This window comes from Lithobates pipiens, unplaced genomic scaffold (assembly GCF_037356315.1).
Source record: "Lithobates pipiens isolate NorthernLeopardFrog02 unplaced genomic scaffold, aLitPip1_a1.2 Scaffold_28, whole genome shotgun sequence".
Taxonomy (NCBI): Eukaryota; Metazoa; Chordata; class Amphibia; order Anura; family Ranidae; genus Lithobates; species Lithobates pipiens.
The window spans coordinates 6,899,854-6,916,725 of record NW_027507789.1 but is presented as its reverse complement, the minus strand read 5'-3'; the positions used below and the strand labels follow the sequence as shown (position 1 = coordinate 6,916,725).

At 45.7% G+C, this 16,872-nt stretch overlaps 1 protein-coding gene across 1 annotated transcript in view; it reads left to right on the top strand.

Annotated features, from left to right (window-relative positions):
- The window catches only part of TRIM16 (tripartite motif containing 16), a 31,413-nt gene extending 14,774 nt beyond the window's left edge, over positions 1-16,639 (top strand). Inside the window, exons 3-6 of the mRNA XM_077458625.1 lie at positions 2,769-3,002; positions 3,321-3,492; positions 9,398-9,493; positions 14,873-16,639. Of these exons, the coding sequence (XP_077314751.1) occupies positions 2,769-3,002; positions 3,321-3,492; positions 9,398-9,493; positions 14,873-15,645 (1,275 nt within the window). The 3' untranslated portion in view covers positions 15,646-16,639. The remainder of the gene's footprint in view (positions 1-2,768; positions 3,003-3,320; positions 3,493-9,397; positions 9,494-14,872) is intronic.
- Positions 16,640-16,872: the final 233 nt, after the last annotated feature.

Below are 16,872 nucleotides of genomic sequence, written 5' to 3'. Positions count from 1 at the left end.
CTTTTCAAATTCGAAAACTATTTAAATTGAAAACTATTTAAATTCGAAAACTATTTAAATTGAAAACTATTCAAATTCGAAAACTTTTCGAATCGATTCAAAAACGAAAAAACAAAACGACTTCTGAAAACAAAGCAAACAAATTTAATTAAACAAATTTTTGTAAATACCAAATCAAAACGAAACAAATTTTTTCGTTCTGCAAATATCTAGTCCTGATTGATTAGCCGGGACGAGAAGCCGGAAACTGATGCCGGTTCCTTAAAATCACAAAGTGGGAGGGTTTCGGGGCGCAGTGAAAACATAAAACAGACCAATTAGAGCATCAGGCTCTAATCATGCGCTTGTAAAAAAAAAAAAATGACTGACCGAAACCTACTAGTCCGGCGCCCCACGCAGTGCACAGCCACACACATAGAAAGAATGATTTTTACATAAATGATAATATGGCTAACATTTTTTTAACTTTAAGAAGTCATTTAAAAATAAATCGCTCTATGCAAACTAGGTGGGCGGCGCCGAGCGCCCCTTATGGACCGGCTGCCACTACTTATACCTGATCTGACTGTTTTTTACCGACCCGGCTTGTCTGACCCTGCATCCTACTTGCCCAGCCTGCAACAGCTCCTCCAGTCCAGCACGCTCTCATCTGGCTCCTCCTCTCCACCAAGCATTTGTCGCCAGTCAGCTCTTCACCTGCCAGTGGTGTCCCTATCGGGGTGCGGACCATCTCAGGGGTGACACCATCACTTAGGAAAAGATATCCGACCAAGAGGGTGCCACCCCTTCATCCGTGGTAGAGCATGGATCGGCACACCGGCACCAACAGCATGATTTACAGGGGCCGGTTTGGGGTGCCCACCATGACCATGTGCTGCCGGCCCGAAACTAGCGCCTGCAGGGCACTGTGACAGGCTAGGCAAGAGACAGCCCAATGCGCTAGCTTGCCAAGTGTCTACTGCTCTGTTTCTGCTGTCACTCCACAGCAGCAGGACAGAGCACTGTGCCAGGCTGGGGGGGCGGGTGACACCATGTTTTACAGCACCAGGTGACACCAAGTCTAGCCAGCAGCCTTCATTGACTGCCTTGCCTGCCTGCTGCCAGGTGCTTCTGTCTCCTGGCTTCCAACCAGGGGAGTGTCGCCTACCACCAGCACAGACTAGCGGAGTGATCACAGGCACTCATACCTCGCCGTGCTCTCGCGACCGCTGTTCCACTATCAGTGGCCCCTGAGCAGGGGCGTAACTATAGGGGGTGCAGCAGTCGTGACCGCAACTGGGCCCTGTGCTGCAGGGGGCCCATGCAGCCCCCTCTACATATGGCCGGCAGCAGCATAGGCAGCTAGGGGTACCAGTGCACCATGCACACGGGTGGCTGGAGGTGGAGGGTGACTAGCAGAGCTCCATGCTCGACTATCGCACTGGCTGCTCTTTAGTTGTGCATTCCCTGCATGACCTGTGTCCTCGGCCGGCTCATCAGAGTACCCCTCTCCTGCTCCATGCATTGCTGCTCAGTCTGATGTCTGTTCTCCCCAGCCAGAGTGAAAAAAAAAACTACTGATGCCAGTGGTGGAACTACAGGGTTCACAAAGGTCATACCTGTGACCACGCCCTGGAGTTCCACCATCGGACTCGGAGGGAAGAGGGAACAGGCTGGGGTTCAGGGGGGCCCTTCATGGTTTCTTGCATCGGGGCCCTGAAGATTCTAGTTACGCCACTGCCCCTGAGCCAGAGCTGTAAGAGACGCCTTCTTGTTTACATCAGGCTCAATAACCAGGTATGTGACAGATATCCGGAAAATAAACTCAGGTTTTGTGGGATTGAAAAGTGCTTTGGTACAAGCCAAAGTGTTTATTATTTGTAGTAGTGCCTCCTATTTCAGTGAATTTTCTGCTTTCCAGCTAGATTTTAGTTAAGATCTTCTTAGACCAGCAGGGGTGCATTGGATTTTTAAATGGTGAACTCCAATGGCATCTAAAAACAAACATTTCCAATGACGCTTTATATGGCCAAGAGTTTGTGGACACCTGATCGTAGCACCTATATGAGCTTGTTGGACATCCCATTTCAGACCCATGACCAATAATATGGAGTTGCCCCCCTTTGTTGCTATTATAGGTTCGACTCTTCTGGGAAGGCTTTCCACAAAATTTTCAAGAATGCCTCTGAGAATTTGTGCCCATTTGTAAGGTCAGGTACAGTTGTTGGACGAAAAGGCCTGGCTCACAATTATCATTCCGGAACCATGGCCATTAACATGGAGTTGCCCCCTCCTGTGTGACCATAACAGCTTTGGCACTTCTAGTAAGGCTTTCCACAATGTTTTCAAGGTTGTCTATAGGAATTTGCACCCATTTATGAGGTCAGGTACTGATGTTGGATTAGAAGACCTGGCTCACAATTGGCCTTATGATTCATCCCAAAGGTGTTCAGTAGAGTTGAGGTCAGGACTCTGTGGAGGACAATTGATTCCTCCACACCAAACTAGTCAAACCATGACTTTTTGAGCTGGCTTTGTGCACCTGGGCTGGTTCATGCTGGAACAGAAAAGGGTCTTCTCCAAATTGTTACCGCAAGGTTAGTAGAGCACAAGATGTCTGTGTATGATGTAGTATCAACAATACCCTTCACTGGAGATACCCAAACTTAATCATTTGGAAAGGGGTCCTCATACCTATGGCCATAGAGTGTATATTGCAGCTTTGAATGCTTTCCACACCATACTTGGATAATTTTAGGCCTTTCTCTTTTTTTTTCTGCATTCCTCAGAATTCTGTCTTGGAAGCCAGAAGGTCCATCGACCTCCAGTTTGAAGAATTACAGGAAGCAGTGAAGAAAGCCCACACGAAAGTCCTAGAATTCCTGGATCAAAGGGAGAAGGCCGCTATCAACCAGTCTGTAGGGATCAAGACCCACCTTGAACAGAAATGCAATGACCTGAAGAAGACCAAAGCCAAAGTGGAGGGCATCGCCAAACACAAGAGCAAGTCCTGTTTCCTTCAGGTATGAGTTGTCAAATAAATATTAAGACAAAAAAATAAAGAACAATAAGTTATGGCAACTAGTCTATAATTATCTTTAAAGTTTATCCAAAGTCCAGTTTTTGTTTTTTTAATTCTTGGGTTGCACGAAGGGTGGTTAAAAAGCAAAGAAAGGGGAAAACCACTCTTAGATAGTTGCCACCAGGACAGGTGATCCCATTGGAAGATTTCTCCTCTACTCCCTTCACCATTCTATCCAAAACAAAAAAAAATTTTTGTCTTTGTTCGCTTTTGTTTTTACACCCCTCTTCTAATCATGCCTTCTGCGTTGCATTCAAAGGAATACTGTGAATTTAAGAAGACTGTGGGTGACGACACGATCCCCAGCGTTTATATCGGGCTCAAAGACAAGTTGTCTGGGATCAGGAAGGTGGTGACGGAGTCAACGGAAAAACTTATTCAGCTGCTGCAACCCTCGTACATAGATACGCTTGAAGAGTTTGCAAAGGAAGGTGGGTCGGCGTGTTGTTACATTGGCCATACACACATGGATCTGACATGATCTTTTTAATTATGTTTTGATATCCATTTCATCTGAAGAACTTGTAGGCCTGTGGTCAGGGGTGTCTTGTATTTGGGTTCTGGTCCCTTCCTACCTCAATCCAAACACAGATTCTAGTAGTATATGATAACCTCAGGCCATGTTTCACAGTTTATGCCAGAGGTGCCCAACCAGTGGCCCGGGGGCCACATTTGGCCCGCGGAGCCCTCTGAAGTGGCCCGCGACCTCCTGCTCTGGGATAGAATTGAAAGAATACTGTTATTAAAGGTCGGTTTATTGCTAAAATCACAGTACATACATGGGCATATCTTTTCTGCAGTGGTTATTGGGCTGCTTTCAAACTGGTGCAGGTGCACTGAGCCATAGACTTCTATTATTACCTGCGAGTTTGGTGAGCTTTCTGAAAGCGCACCAAACCTGCCGAATATAATAGAAGTCTATTGCAAACTGCAGGAAAGCCAAAGGTACACTGCGTTGCACAAGTGTAAACCGCAGCGCATCAGTATAAAAGCAGCCTTGGACCCCTTTCACACGGTCAGTCCAACAGTCCGACCAACTGTATCCTTCATTCACCTCTAAGTAGTGACAGACATAAACCGACTTGTGTTCTACTTCCAAATACAATCCGCTAAAAACTATTGTGGGCTGCGTCCGTGTCCGCTCTTTAAATGCAGAGCGGACACGGACATGCCATCCACCCGCTCCGCTCATTGTGGCCCGTGACCAGTTACCAAGTCACTCAAGTAGCCCTCAACAAGTAGAGGCACAAAAATCACATAATAATATACTCAAACAGGCTGTCTGTATAGAGTTATATGAGACGATAATACATATGAGGTCTTTTTGTTATCAAGTCCCAGGAAAGTGTCTTTCGTTCCTTGGGTGGGAATTCAACATGCAGGGCTGCCACCGCAGGGAGCTGAAACCAGGCTCCTAGACTGTTACAGAGAAAAAAAGAAGGAGAAGGGGGCGCCTCTGGGTGTAGATTTTTTTAAAAGCAATTTATTCACAAGTCTAAAACAGAGAGATTTTGCACTCACATTTTCCAAAGCATAAAATGGCATGAAGGAGAAGAGGGGTCATCTGATTTGTCCGTCACTTCAAATCCGGTCTGCAAGTGTCCTATTGTCCTCTCTTGGCGTTACCACTGGTTTGTTGTTTCGAAAAAGCCGGCTCGGTGGACGCAGAGGATGTTTATCCAAAACGAGGCTTGGTTGACTGTGACACGCGGGTCGCGGAATTGTGACGTCACGGCGGGCGACGCGTTTCCTGAGCGTTCGGGTCGAGGTGGAGAGACGACCGCGCTCTTTCATCAGGCCAATCAGATGTGGCCCGCCACCTCCTGCTCTGGGATAGAATTGAAAGAATACTGTTATTAAAGGTCGGTTTATTGCTAAAATCACAGTACATACATGGGCATATCTTTTCTGCAGTGGTTATTGGGCTGCTTTCAAACTGATCCGCAGGTGCACTTAGCCATAGACTTCTATTATTACCTGCGAGTTTGGTGAGCTTTCCGAAAGTGCACCAAACCTGCCGAATATAATAGAAGTCGATTGCAAACTGCAGGAAAGCCAAAGGTACACTGCGTTGCACAAGTGTAAACCGCAGCGCATCAGTATGAAAGCAGCCTTGGACCCCTTTCACATGGTCAGTCCGACAGTCCGACCAACTGGACCCTCCAATCACCTCTAAGTAGTGGCAGACATAAACCGACTTGTATTCTACCTCCAAATACGATCCGCTAAAAAATATTGTGGGCTGAGTCCGTGTCCGCTCTTCAAATGCAGAGCGGACACGGACATGCCATCCACCCGCTCCGCTCATTGTGGCCCGTGACCAGTTACCAAGTCGCTCAAGTGGTCCTCGCTCTTCAAAAGGTTGGTCACCCCTGATTTATGGTATTGTATTACATTGTTTTTTTTTGTTTTTTAAAACCAACCTTCCATAGCAAACAGAAGGTTCTCTTTTTTTTTTTTTGCCAGACCTCAATACAAATGGCTTTAACCTCTTGCTGGCCGCCAGCAGTACATTTACTGCTGGTAGGTGGCAGCTCCAGGCAACGCAATGTACCCATACATTGCCGTGTATTTCTTGGTTGTCTTCCAGCTATGTTTGTTTGTTTATTTATTTGTAAAAGAAGTTGCTTAATTCACTTAAATGAAGATGTGTACTTAGGAATAGAAGACTAAATAGTACTGTATTATAACTTTGTACTTTTGTGTCATTAGTAATGATGGTATTAGGGGTGTAGTTAGGGGTGTATAGCATACATTAGTAAGGCTCTGTAGTGCATAATTCGGTTCCACCCCAACGGTAAATTCCTTCCCTCAATGACCGCACCTTACAGAACACGTCAAGCGTTGCATGCAAACACAGGAACATGATTATGGATTTGACACGGGCAGATAAACAATCTCAACACAGATTATGGTTCAGGATAGTTATCGGCTCCTTTTGGTACACGGCGTGTCGGTTGACCGTTTTTAGTGAGCAAATGTTTAAACTTTGTGCTTTAAGCGACCTAAATGACCTCGGTAAGAGGCTGGTGAAATGTCCTCGTGACTGAAAAACAGAACTGAGGATAAAAACAATTTGAAGTTGAAGTTACATGTTTAAGGCGCAGGCTCGGTCTGTCTCCACTTGACTTCACACACAACAATCAACTGCTTTGTTACAATAGACTTCACCAGCCGCCCCGTTGGTTCCAGGTCATTGATCCATTAAGGTTTTAGATTGCAGTTCTGGATCTTGTGCTAATAAAGGCAAGGTAATAATGGCAGCTCCCATAAGTTTCCCTTTAACCACTTGCTTACTGGGCACTTAAACCCCCCTCCTGCCCAGACCAATTTTCAGCTTTCAGCGCTGATGCACTTTGAATGACAATTGCGCGGGCATACAACACTGCACCCAAATTCTTTTGGTGGTATTTAATTACAGCTGGGAGTTTCATTTTTTTGCTAAACAAACAAAAAAAAGATGCAAAAAAAAAAAAAAAATCATGTTTCATAGTTTGTTATAAAATTTAGCAAACAGGTCATTTTTCTCCTTCATTGAAATGCGCTGATGAGGCAGCACTGGTGGGCACTGATAGGCACAGTTAAGGCAGCACTAATAGGCACAGATAAGGCAGTACTGATGGGCACAGATAAGGCAGTACTGATGGGCACAGATAAGGCGGCACTGATGGGCAAAGATGGGCACAGATAAGATGGCACTGATGGGTGGCACGGATGGGTGGCACGGATGGGTGGCACTAAGGGACACTGATAGATACCACTGATAGATGGGACTGATGGGCACTGATAGGTGGCACCGATAGGTGGCTCTGATAGGTGGCACTGCTGGGCACTGATGGGCGGCACTGATGGGCACTGGTAGATGACACTGATGGGCACGGATATGTGGCACTGGGGTGCAGCACTGTCGTTGAGGCAGATTGTGGGCACTGATGGGTGGCACTGTGGGTACTGATGGGTGGCACTGTGGGCACTGATGGGTGGCACTGTGGGTACTGATGGGTGGCACTGTGGGCACTGATGGGTGGCACTGATGGGGGGCACTTTTTATCATTTAGGTGGCATTGGCAGGGGGCAGGTGGGCACTGACAAGCTGGCCGTGATCGGGACTAATGTCCCGATCACGGCCGCCGGTGATCGGCTTTTTTTTTTCTCCTCGCGCTGTCAGCGCGAGGAGGAAAAATAGCCGATTAGCAGCTCTGTCATGTCACATGATCAGCTGTCATTGGCTGACAGCTGATCACGTGGTAAGGGGTCAGGATCGACCCCTTGCTTCGATCCGTGATCAGGCGAGTCTCATAGACTCGCTGATCACAGAGCGCGCCGCGCGCGCCCCTCAGACATAGTCCCGGCAAAGCAGGTCCCTAGTGGTTAAAGTGGAAGTTAAAGTTGAATTCCAGGCATAGTTTTTAATTGCATGGTCATATTGGTCCAGCTTGGACCAATGTAAATATACATACCCCATACCTGTGGAAGCTTAGACTCGCTATAGTAGTCAATGCTACTACAGCGACTGCCATGCTCTTTTGGGTCTTGTTCCAAGCGTTTGTAATTTTGCATAGTGATTACAGGGCTCACTCGCTTAGCACAGGCTCCATTCACAGAACACTTTTTTTTCCGATGAATACATGGCGTTGTTTGAATGAATGATGTGGGGCAGCAACATCACGTTACATACAAGACCTGGAAGACTGCTGTAGCCGTCGCAACTACAGTGATCACTATGGTCTTCTGGGTCCTGTGCCGCTCGTGACATCACCGTCCTGCCTCATCCAATCACAGCGTGCCTTGTATTCATTGATACAAATACACAGTGTTCTGTGAAAGGTGGCAATGTATGTCCCTGACTCTCTAGGGCCAGGACGCAGGATACCATTTATTGGTATGGTGTTGGCGGTTGGTTCATCTGCACCACGGCAATTCAGGTCTCTGATTCAGGGCATGCAGCATGCAGGCCCACCCCATATAATCATGGAAGTTAGAAGTCCGCCTCCCCCAGACGTTGTTTTCCCCAGGGCCTGCTGCCGGAGCCAAAAGATAGGGCTCTGATGTGAAGTGGAACCGTATAGTGATGGGGGGACTCATTTTTAGGTGGGATTCTAATGTATGTGTGGAGATTCTGATTTGATTGGGGGGGGGGCTCTAAAATGATAGGTGGACTCTGATGTTCAGAGGGGCTCTGATTTGAATGGGACCTTTGATGTGGAGGGGGGACCTCTGATGTGATGGGGGACCTCTAATGTGAAGGGGTAGCTCTGATGTGAAGTTGGGACCTCTGATGTGAAGGGGTGGCTTTGATGTGAAGGTTGGACCACTGATATGATGGGGCGGCTTCTAACATGATAGGGGGCCTCTGATGTGACAGAGGACCTCTAATGTGAAGGGGTGGCTCTGATGTGAAGTTGGGACCTCTGATGTGATGGAGGACCTCTAATGTGAAGGGGTGGCTCTGATGTGAAGTTGGGACCTCTGATGTGATGGAGGACCTCTAATGTGAAGGGGTGGCTCTGATGTGAAGTTGGGACCTCTGATGTGATGGAGGACCTCTAATGTGAAGGGGTAGCTCTGATGTGAAGTTGGGACCTCTGATGTGAGGGAGGACCTCTAATGTGAAGGGGTAGCTCTGATGTGAAGTTGGGATCTCTGATGTGATGGAGGACCTCTAATGTGAAGGGGTAGCTCTGATGTGAAGTTGGGACCTCTGATGTGAAGGGGTGGCTTTGATGTGAAGGTTGGACCACTGATGTAATGGGGCAGCTTCTAACATGATAGGGGACCTCTGATGTGATGGAGGACCTCTAATGTGAAGGGTTGGCTCTGATGTGAAGTTGGGACCTCTTATGTGATGGAGGACCTCTAATGTGAAGTTGGGACCTCTGATCTGATGGAGGACCTCTAATGTGAAGTTGGGACCTCTGATCTGATGGAGGACCTCTAATGTGAAGTTGGGACCTCTGATCTGATGGAGGACCTCTAATGTGAAGTTGAGACCTCTGATGTGATGGAGGACCTCTAATGTGAAGGAGTAGCTCTGATGTGAAGTTGGGACCTCTAATGTGAAGGAGTGGCTCTGATGTGAAGTTGGGACCTCTGATGTGATGGGGCGGCTTCTAACATGATAGGGGACCTCTGATGGGATGGGAGGACCTCTGACATGATGGACGACCTCTTATATGAAGGGGGGGGGGGCATTGACCCAGGCCCAGTTTTCTCATTGATATTTATGAACATTTTAAAATGGGCTGCTTTGAGACTGTGCATACTTTTAAGGGGTGCCATGAATGAAAATATAAATATAGAAGAAACTCAATTGTTCATTTTTGCTACATTTTTCAGATGAGCTTCTGATTAAGAACGTGGTGTCGGCAATTGTCCCTGCCAATCACAGGATATCGGCTCCGGAGCCCTCGACCAGAGAAGAGTTCCTAAAATGTGAGTGATTTTAAAGAAATTCTAATTGTTTTAAAGAGAAGAGAACTTAGATCCGCTGGCTCTACCACAAACATGAATATCTGTATTCAGAGAAGGGTGGTGTTGTCAGATTCTACTGGAGCTATTTGATAGTTATCCAGATCTGTTCTTTCCAAGTCCTATATTAAAGTTTAAATTTGGTCAAAACTTTTCAACAGGGAAGGATTTGAACCCTTGTCGGGTTTTTATTTTGTCCCCGCCAGGTAGATTCATCCTCCTTTTTTTTTTTTTTGTCCTGTCACTGAGACAGTAAGTGATACAGAGACAGAGTACATTAGCCTTTACATTTAAGGTTGTACATGAGTTCACTGAACATATTTATTGAACTTCTCATTCTGTTCAAGTTTTTGGTTTTCCTTCACCTGACCGGTGAAACCATTTTTACCACAACAGAAATGGGTAAAATCTCTCTAACGAGTTTCAGATAGCAGTAGAAACCCAATTCAGGACTGTCTTAATGCATGGGCACTGCACAGGGGCCCCAGGTGCATAAGGGACCCATGATACTCTTGCATTACATCATACTTGCAAACTGTCCCAGATTTGCTGGGCCAGTCACGCTTTTTACTAAGTTGTCCCAAAAGTGTCCTGAGCAGCATCCTGGAACCTGTATTGTGCCCTCCTGACCCCCCCTGTATTTTGCCCTCCTGACCCCCCTGTATTGTGCCCTCCTGCCCCCCCCCGTATTGTGCCCTCCTGACCCCCCCTGTATTGTTCCCTCCTGACCCTCCCCGTATTGTGCCCTCCTGACCCCCCCCGTATTGTGCCCTCTTGACCCCCCCGTATTGTGCCCTCCTGACCCCCCCCCCGTATTGTGCCCTTCTGCCCCCACCCCTATACTGTGCCCTTTATCTTGATTAGTCTTTCATTTATGGAATGCTTTTTATATTGTTTAAAAGTGATTTTATTGAAAGCACTGATAAATATAGGTTTAATTCTATCAACTATATATAGTTTAATTCTCGAGAGTAGGTGCATACAATGGGGCAGTCTGGTAGGGGCCCAGTGGATTACTTTGCCCGGGGGCCCATGATGCTATTAAGACAGCCCTGGCCCAATTTGGGTTCTATTCCAATCCTTCCTCACTCCATCCAAAACTAAAAGAAAAGCTTTTGATTGGACCTCCACTTAAAAGATGTACTTCACCCTCCCCCAACATTTATTTTTACCTCCACTTACCTCTATAGTTGGGTTGTGCACAAAAGACATACTTACTCATCTAGAACTCCAGTCATAGATCCATGTTTCCATCTTCCTCTGATGTCATCAGGGGGCTGCTCGTCTCTTCTGGGTTCCTGCAGCCGGCCCCATAATGATGCGCCTGCCAGGGGGGGCCAGCTGCACAACCAGGAAAAGAAAGCTGGTTTGCCCTTATGATGCTGCGAGGTGTAGAGCACCATACCTCCCAACAGTCCCATATTCTGCGGGACTGTCTTGGATTTTGATACAAGCCCCAGAGTCCTGCAGTTCCAAGCCATGTCCCACAACTCCCCTGCCCTGCATTGAACAGCAGTGTAGGGGAAATGACAGCCAACAGGACTTAATCAGCGCCATTCAACCGTTTATGACGTTCAGAAGTTCTACAATGATGGCCAATCAGGAGGTTCTGACACCGTTTCCTGAATCCTAGGTCAGGAACCAGGATGTGCAGGGATGTGTTTCCTTGTAAAATGTACTGTATACAAAAAATAAAATAAAAATCAACATTTCTGATGATGTGAGAGGAGTCGGGTAGGAAGGGAATGAGAAAAAGTGGGTGGGAAGGTTCACTTTAACACAGGTGACTGAATTATAAACATGTTCTCCTTATCCTAATTATGCGCTAAACTCTCTTCCTGCGTGCTCAGACATGCTTTCTATAAATTCGGCATCCCTGTTCCACAAACATCTCATGGTCTGCTACTGCTTGTAAAAGTTTCCCATTCACATCTACTGTATATATTTTAAACTGCTTGCATCCCATGGCGTGTTTCCGCACGTGTTTTGGCGTGCTTTTTCATGTGTTAAAAAAAAAGGAACAATGTATGAAATGCATTAGCAAAAAAAAAAAATGTAAACATGCATGAGGGTTGATGGGGGAATCTCTCCTGCAGAGCTATTGTGTTCTCCAGGTGGGCGGGGGGGGGGGGGGGCGGGGGGGGAGCCCTCCTCGCCAGGAGAACACAGCGATTACCGCTAGCGGCTATAATAGCTGCTAGCAATGATTGCATGTAAAGTCCATCTACGGCCGGCTTGACCGTTTTTGGTTTTAAGCATTGGGGTCATTTGGTATGGATAAATATTAGAGCTGCACAATTGTGGAAAAAATCTGAATTGTGATTTTTTTTTTTTTGCTTAGAATAAAGATCACGATTCTGACAGCGTACCATCATCTTTCACATTAGACCAAAAAATTGGGCTAACATTACTGTTTTTTTTTTTTTTAATTCATTAAATTGTATTTCCAAAAAAACTGCATTTGAAAGACCGCTGCGCAAATACAGTGTGATATAAAATATTGCAACAACCGCTGTTATATGTGTGTGTTTATAGTGTATATTTGTGTGTGTGTGTGTGAGTATATGTATATATATATTTTATATATATATATATATATAATTTTTATTTTTTTATTTTTGAATGAGCCCTAAAATATTTCCTGCATTGCACCTTTATAGACGGCCTGAATGAGCGGTGCTGGGATTCGCCCAATGTTTCCTTGTAACAATGCCATTCCTCAGGTTACTGTGGTTGCTGACGCTGTAACTTTATACCCAGGGTTGTATGTAGGTCACCCTCACAGTCAGATTATCTTTATCTGAGGACATAGTGATACTGGGTGGAGGGCGTGACTTTAAATGCATTATAATGAACTCTGCCAAGCATTTCCTCTGTTGATCTTACAAACTCATAAACGCCAAAATGTTGCAATTTGGATTGCAGAAAGTTTCAACAGACATCTAATATTCACTCCTTATGTACACAAACTCCATACTATCGATTTATAAAAGTGTCGTGATAAGAACTTTTTTTGTCTACAGCCAATCATATTCAGATTAGTACTGGAAATTGACTTTTGTTAATCCCATTGTTTGCTGTAGGGCAATACAGATCATTCTTATTGAACAGAAGTGCGGCCTAATTGGAGCTGTCTGTAACTTTTATATACAAACTGTTTAGGGCTGATAATTGTCCAAGAATAGGCGGTTAACCACTTGAAGACCGAGCCTCTTTCTGAGTTTTTTTGTTTACAAGTTAAAAACTGTTTTTTTTTGCTAGAAAATTACTTAGAACCCCCAAACATTATACATTTTTTTTCCTAACACCCTAGAGAATAAAATGGCGGTCGTTGCAATACTTTCTGTCACACCGTATTTGCGCAGCGTTCTTACAAGCGCACTATTTTTGGAAAAAATACACTTTTTAAATTAAAAAATAAGACAACAGTAAAGTTAGCCCAATTTTCTTTTTTTTTGTGAAAGATAATATTGATACCCAACATGTCACGCTTCAAAATTGCACCCGCTCGTGGAATGGCAACAAACCTTTATGCCACGTACACACGACCGGACTTTTTGACAGCAAAGGTCCGACGGAACGAGTCCGTTGGACAATTCGATTGTGTGTGGGCTCCATCGGACCTTTGCTTGCCAAAAATCCGGTGTTCTGGCATATTCAGTCCGGCAAGAAGCTTCGTAAAATTTCCGAAGCTGAACGGCGCCTGCGCCGTGAGTGGAGGTGGTTGCCCCACCATCCAAACGGACATAGGGCTTTGCTCGCCACGCTTCATCCTCGGCGCAGGCGCCGTTCATCCTCGGCTATTTTTGGAATCTGTGTTGCTGTGTACTGTGCATGCGCAGTACACAGCGGACACTATCTGATGGGGGACCTTATATGATGGGACACCGGCGGACTTTAGAAATGGAACATGTTTTAAATTTTCTCACCGGAACTCTGCCGGACTGAGAAATCTGTTTGTGTGTATGCTGGTCCGACAGACAAAAACCGACGCTAGGGCAGCTATTGGCTACCGGCTATGAATTTCCTTATTCTAGTTCGGTCGTACGTCATCACGTTCGAATCCGTCGGACTTTGGTGTGAATGTGTGTGGCCAAGTCCGTTCATTCGGAAAGTCCGTCGGAACTCCGCCGAAAGACCGTCGGACCTAGTCCCTCGAAACGTCCGGTCGTGTGTACGCGGCATTACCCTTAAAAATCTCCATAGGCGACGTTTAATAAATTGTACAGGTTGCATTTTTTGAGTTACAGAGGAGGTCTAGGGGCTGGAATTATTGCTCTCGCTCTACTGATCGTGGCGATACCTCACATGTGTGGTTTGAACACCGTTTTCATATGCAGGCGCTACTCATGTATGCGTTCACTTCTGCACGCAAGCTTGTCGGGACAGGGCTTGCTTAAAAAATTATTATTTTTATTTATTTCACTTTTTATTGTTAAAAAAATAAATAAAAAAATTTCACTTTTATTCCTATTACAAGGAATGTAAACATCCCTTGTAACAGAAAAAAAGCATGACAGGACGTCTTAAATATAATATCTGGGGTCAAAAAGATCTCAGATATCATATTTACACTAAAATACAATAAAAAAATAATAATTTTGTAATTTAAAAAAAGAAAAAAAAAATGTCCCTTTTAAGAGCTATGGGCGGAAGTGACGTTTTGATGTCACTTCCGCCCTGCAATGATATGGAGACGGGTTGGGGGCTTCTTCCCCTCACTCATCTCCATGTCAGGCCACAGGAAGGATCCGATCACCTGCGCCGCTGCCGGCGGCTCCGGTAAGGGGCGGAGGGCACCCGCCGCCGATAAAAGTGATCTCGCGGCGAATCCGCCACAGAGACCACTTTTGTCTTAAAGCGGACCACTAGCTGCTGCCATAACAACGATATCCTCCTTCAAAGTACTGACGTATAACGATGGTGGGCGGTCCGGAAATGGTTAAAGGTGAACGCTCATCCATGTCTTTATGGACCTTGCTTTGTGCACTGGTCCAAATCATTTGGTGGAGAGGGGGGATTATGGTGTGGGGGTTGTTTTTCAGGGGTTGGGATTGGCCCCTTAGTTCCAGTGAAGGGGACTCTTAAGGCGTCAGCATAGCAAGACATTTTGGACAATTTCATGATCCCAACTTTGTGGGAACAGTTTGGGGATGTCTCCATCCTGTCCCAACATGACTGCCCACCAGTGCACAAAGCAAGGTCCATAAACACATGGATGAGCAAGGATGAGCGAGATCCTGCACCACTTATTTTATGGACTTTTTATAAATGTGTTTTTATTTCTATTGTCCGATTTTATATTTATACCTGTTTTGTTTTTCCTCCTATCTACCTTTGCAGATAAATCGAATGTTACATGGGACCCAGCGACGGCTCACTGTTTCCTGAGACTGTTACAAAACAACCGCAAAGTCTCCAACGCTTCCCCTTGGCAGCAGTCATACCCCGAATGCCCAGAACGATTTGAAAACTTCTGCCAGGTCCTCAGCGCAGAAAGTTTTTACGTGAGCCGCCACTATTTTGAAGCCGAGTTCAAAGGCGACCTCTTGTACATTGGCGTGACTTACAAATGTATCGACAGGAAGGGGTCGGAGAGCAACAGCACCATAACGGGCAACGACTTCTCCTGGACCCTAAAGTGGAACAGCAAAGAGTTCTCGGCCTGGCACAGCGACGTGGAGATTCCAATAAAGTCGGGGAAGTTCTCAAGGATCGGCGTCTACATTGACCACCAGAGAGGAACCGTGGAATTCTATGGTGTGACGGACTCAATGATACTCCTCCATAAGTTTGAGGGAGCTTTTGCTGAACCTTTGTATGCAGCCATTTGGCTTCCCAAGAAAGAAAATTGGGTGACCGTTATTGCACCCGAAAACATGGCCCAAACTGTGGAGGCGTTGCCACCACCTGAGACCAAGATGTCGCCAACCACCTCGAAAGAAACCATCACACCAAATACCAAGACCGAGGTTACCATCAGTACTACCACCGTTCAGATCATCAAGGTGGAGAAAAACATTACAGATGCCTCAACTGTGTCTATAGATGGAAAACCCAACGACCAAATAACGATGGAGTCAGAAAAAACATTGCCCAAAATCAGCACTGTGTAGTGCCTCAGCTTGTGTTAACCATAATGCCCCGTACACACGATCGGACATTGATCGGACATTCCGACGACAAAATCCATGGATTTTTTTTTCCGACGGATGTTGGCTCAAACTTTGTCTTGCATGCACACGGTCGCACAAATCTTGGAAATTCCGAACGTCATAGAACGTTCGACGAGCCGAGAAAAATGGAGTCTGATAGCCAATGCGGGTCTTCTGCTTGATTCCGAGCACGCGTGGAACTTTGCGCGTCGGAATTGTGTACAAACCGACGGATTTTGTTGTCGGAAAATTCGAGATCCACATCTCAAATTTTGCGTGACGGAAATTTCTGATGGAAAAATGTCCGATTTGAGCCTACGCACGGTCGGAATTTCCGACGACGAGCTCCCGTGGAACATTTTTCCGTCGGAAAATCCGAGCGTGCGTACGCGGCATAAATGTTTAAGACTGATATTGCCCATGTTGGTTTTATTTATACAATTGCACTTTAGCTAGAACTAAAATGTCAAAATATTGTCTACATGTAAAAATGAATACTTACCTGCCCTTCTCACGGTCACTCTCTCGGAGAGCTAAAGCTTTTTCCAGGATTCAGTCCCTTCTGTGTCCTGTGACGAGGCCAACATATCCAACAACAGAGGACTGCAAGGCATCCGGAACTCTCAGAAGTGTCAGATAACGATTCTTCGGGGAGCTTTAGCTGTTCAAGAGAGTGAAGAATGTGGAGGGACAGGTAAGTATTCATTATTTGCTTTACAGGTGGACCTTCTTTTGAAGTTTTTTTTTACCATCTAACCTCATAGAACCCTACGCTTTAACTGTTAATACACTACTGCTGACTCCTCCCTAACACTACATGGTAGTGTTAGCTTTCCTACGGGGCCATGTTTGAATAGACTCCTTTGCCTCACGAATGGAGTTTTTGTTATTTGATGCATTTTGTTACTACCATCTTTGTGAGTACACTAATAAATTTTAATTCAATACATTTTAATGGTGGTAATACACTAGGTTGGTGGTCTCTAAACTGCGGCGCTTTGCTCGCCTTTATCCAGCCCTTACGACACAATGCCTCTCACTGATATGGGCCACTATTCAAAACCAACGATGAGGCGCCATTTCTTCCACTGACACCAACAGTGGGGTATAAATTCTCCCACTGACGCCAAGAATAGGGGCACTATACCTCATACTACTACCAGGGCCGTCTTAAAAGTGGAGGTCCAC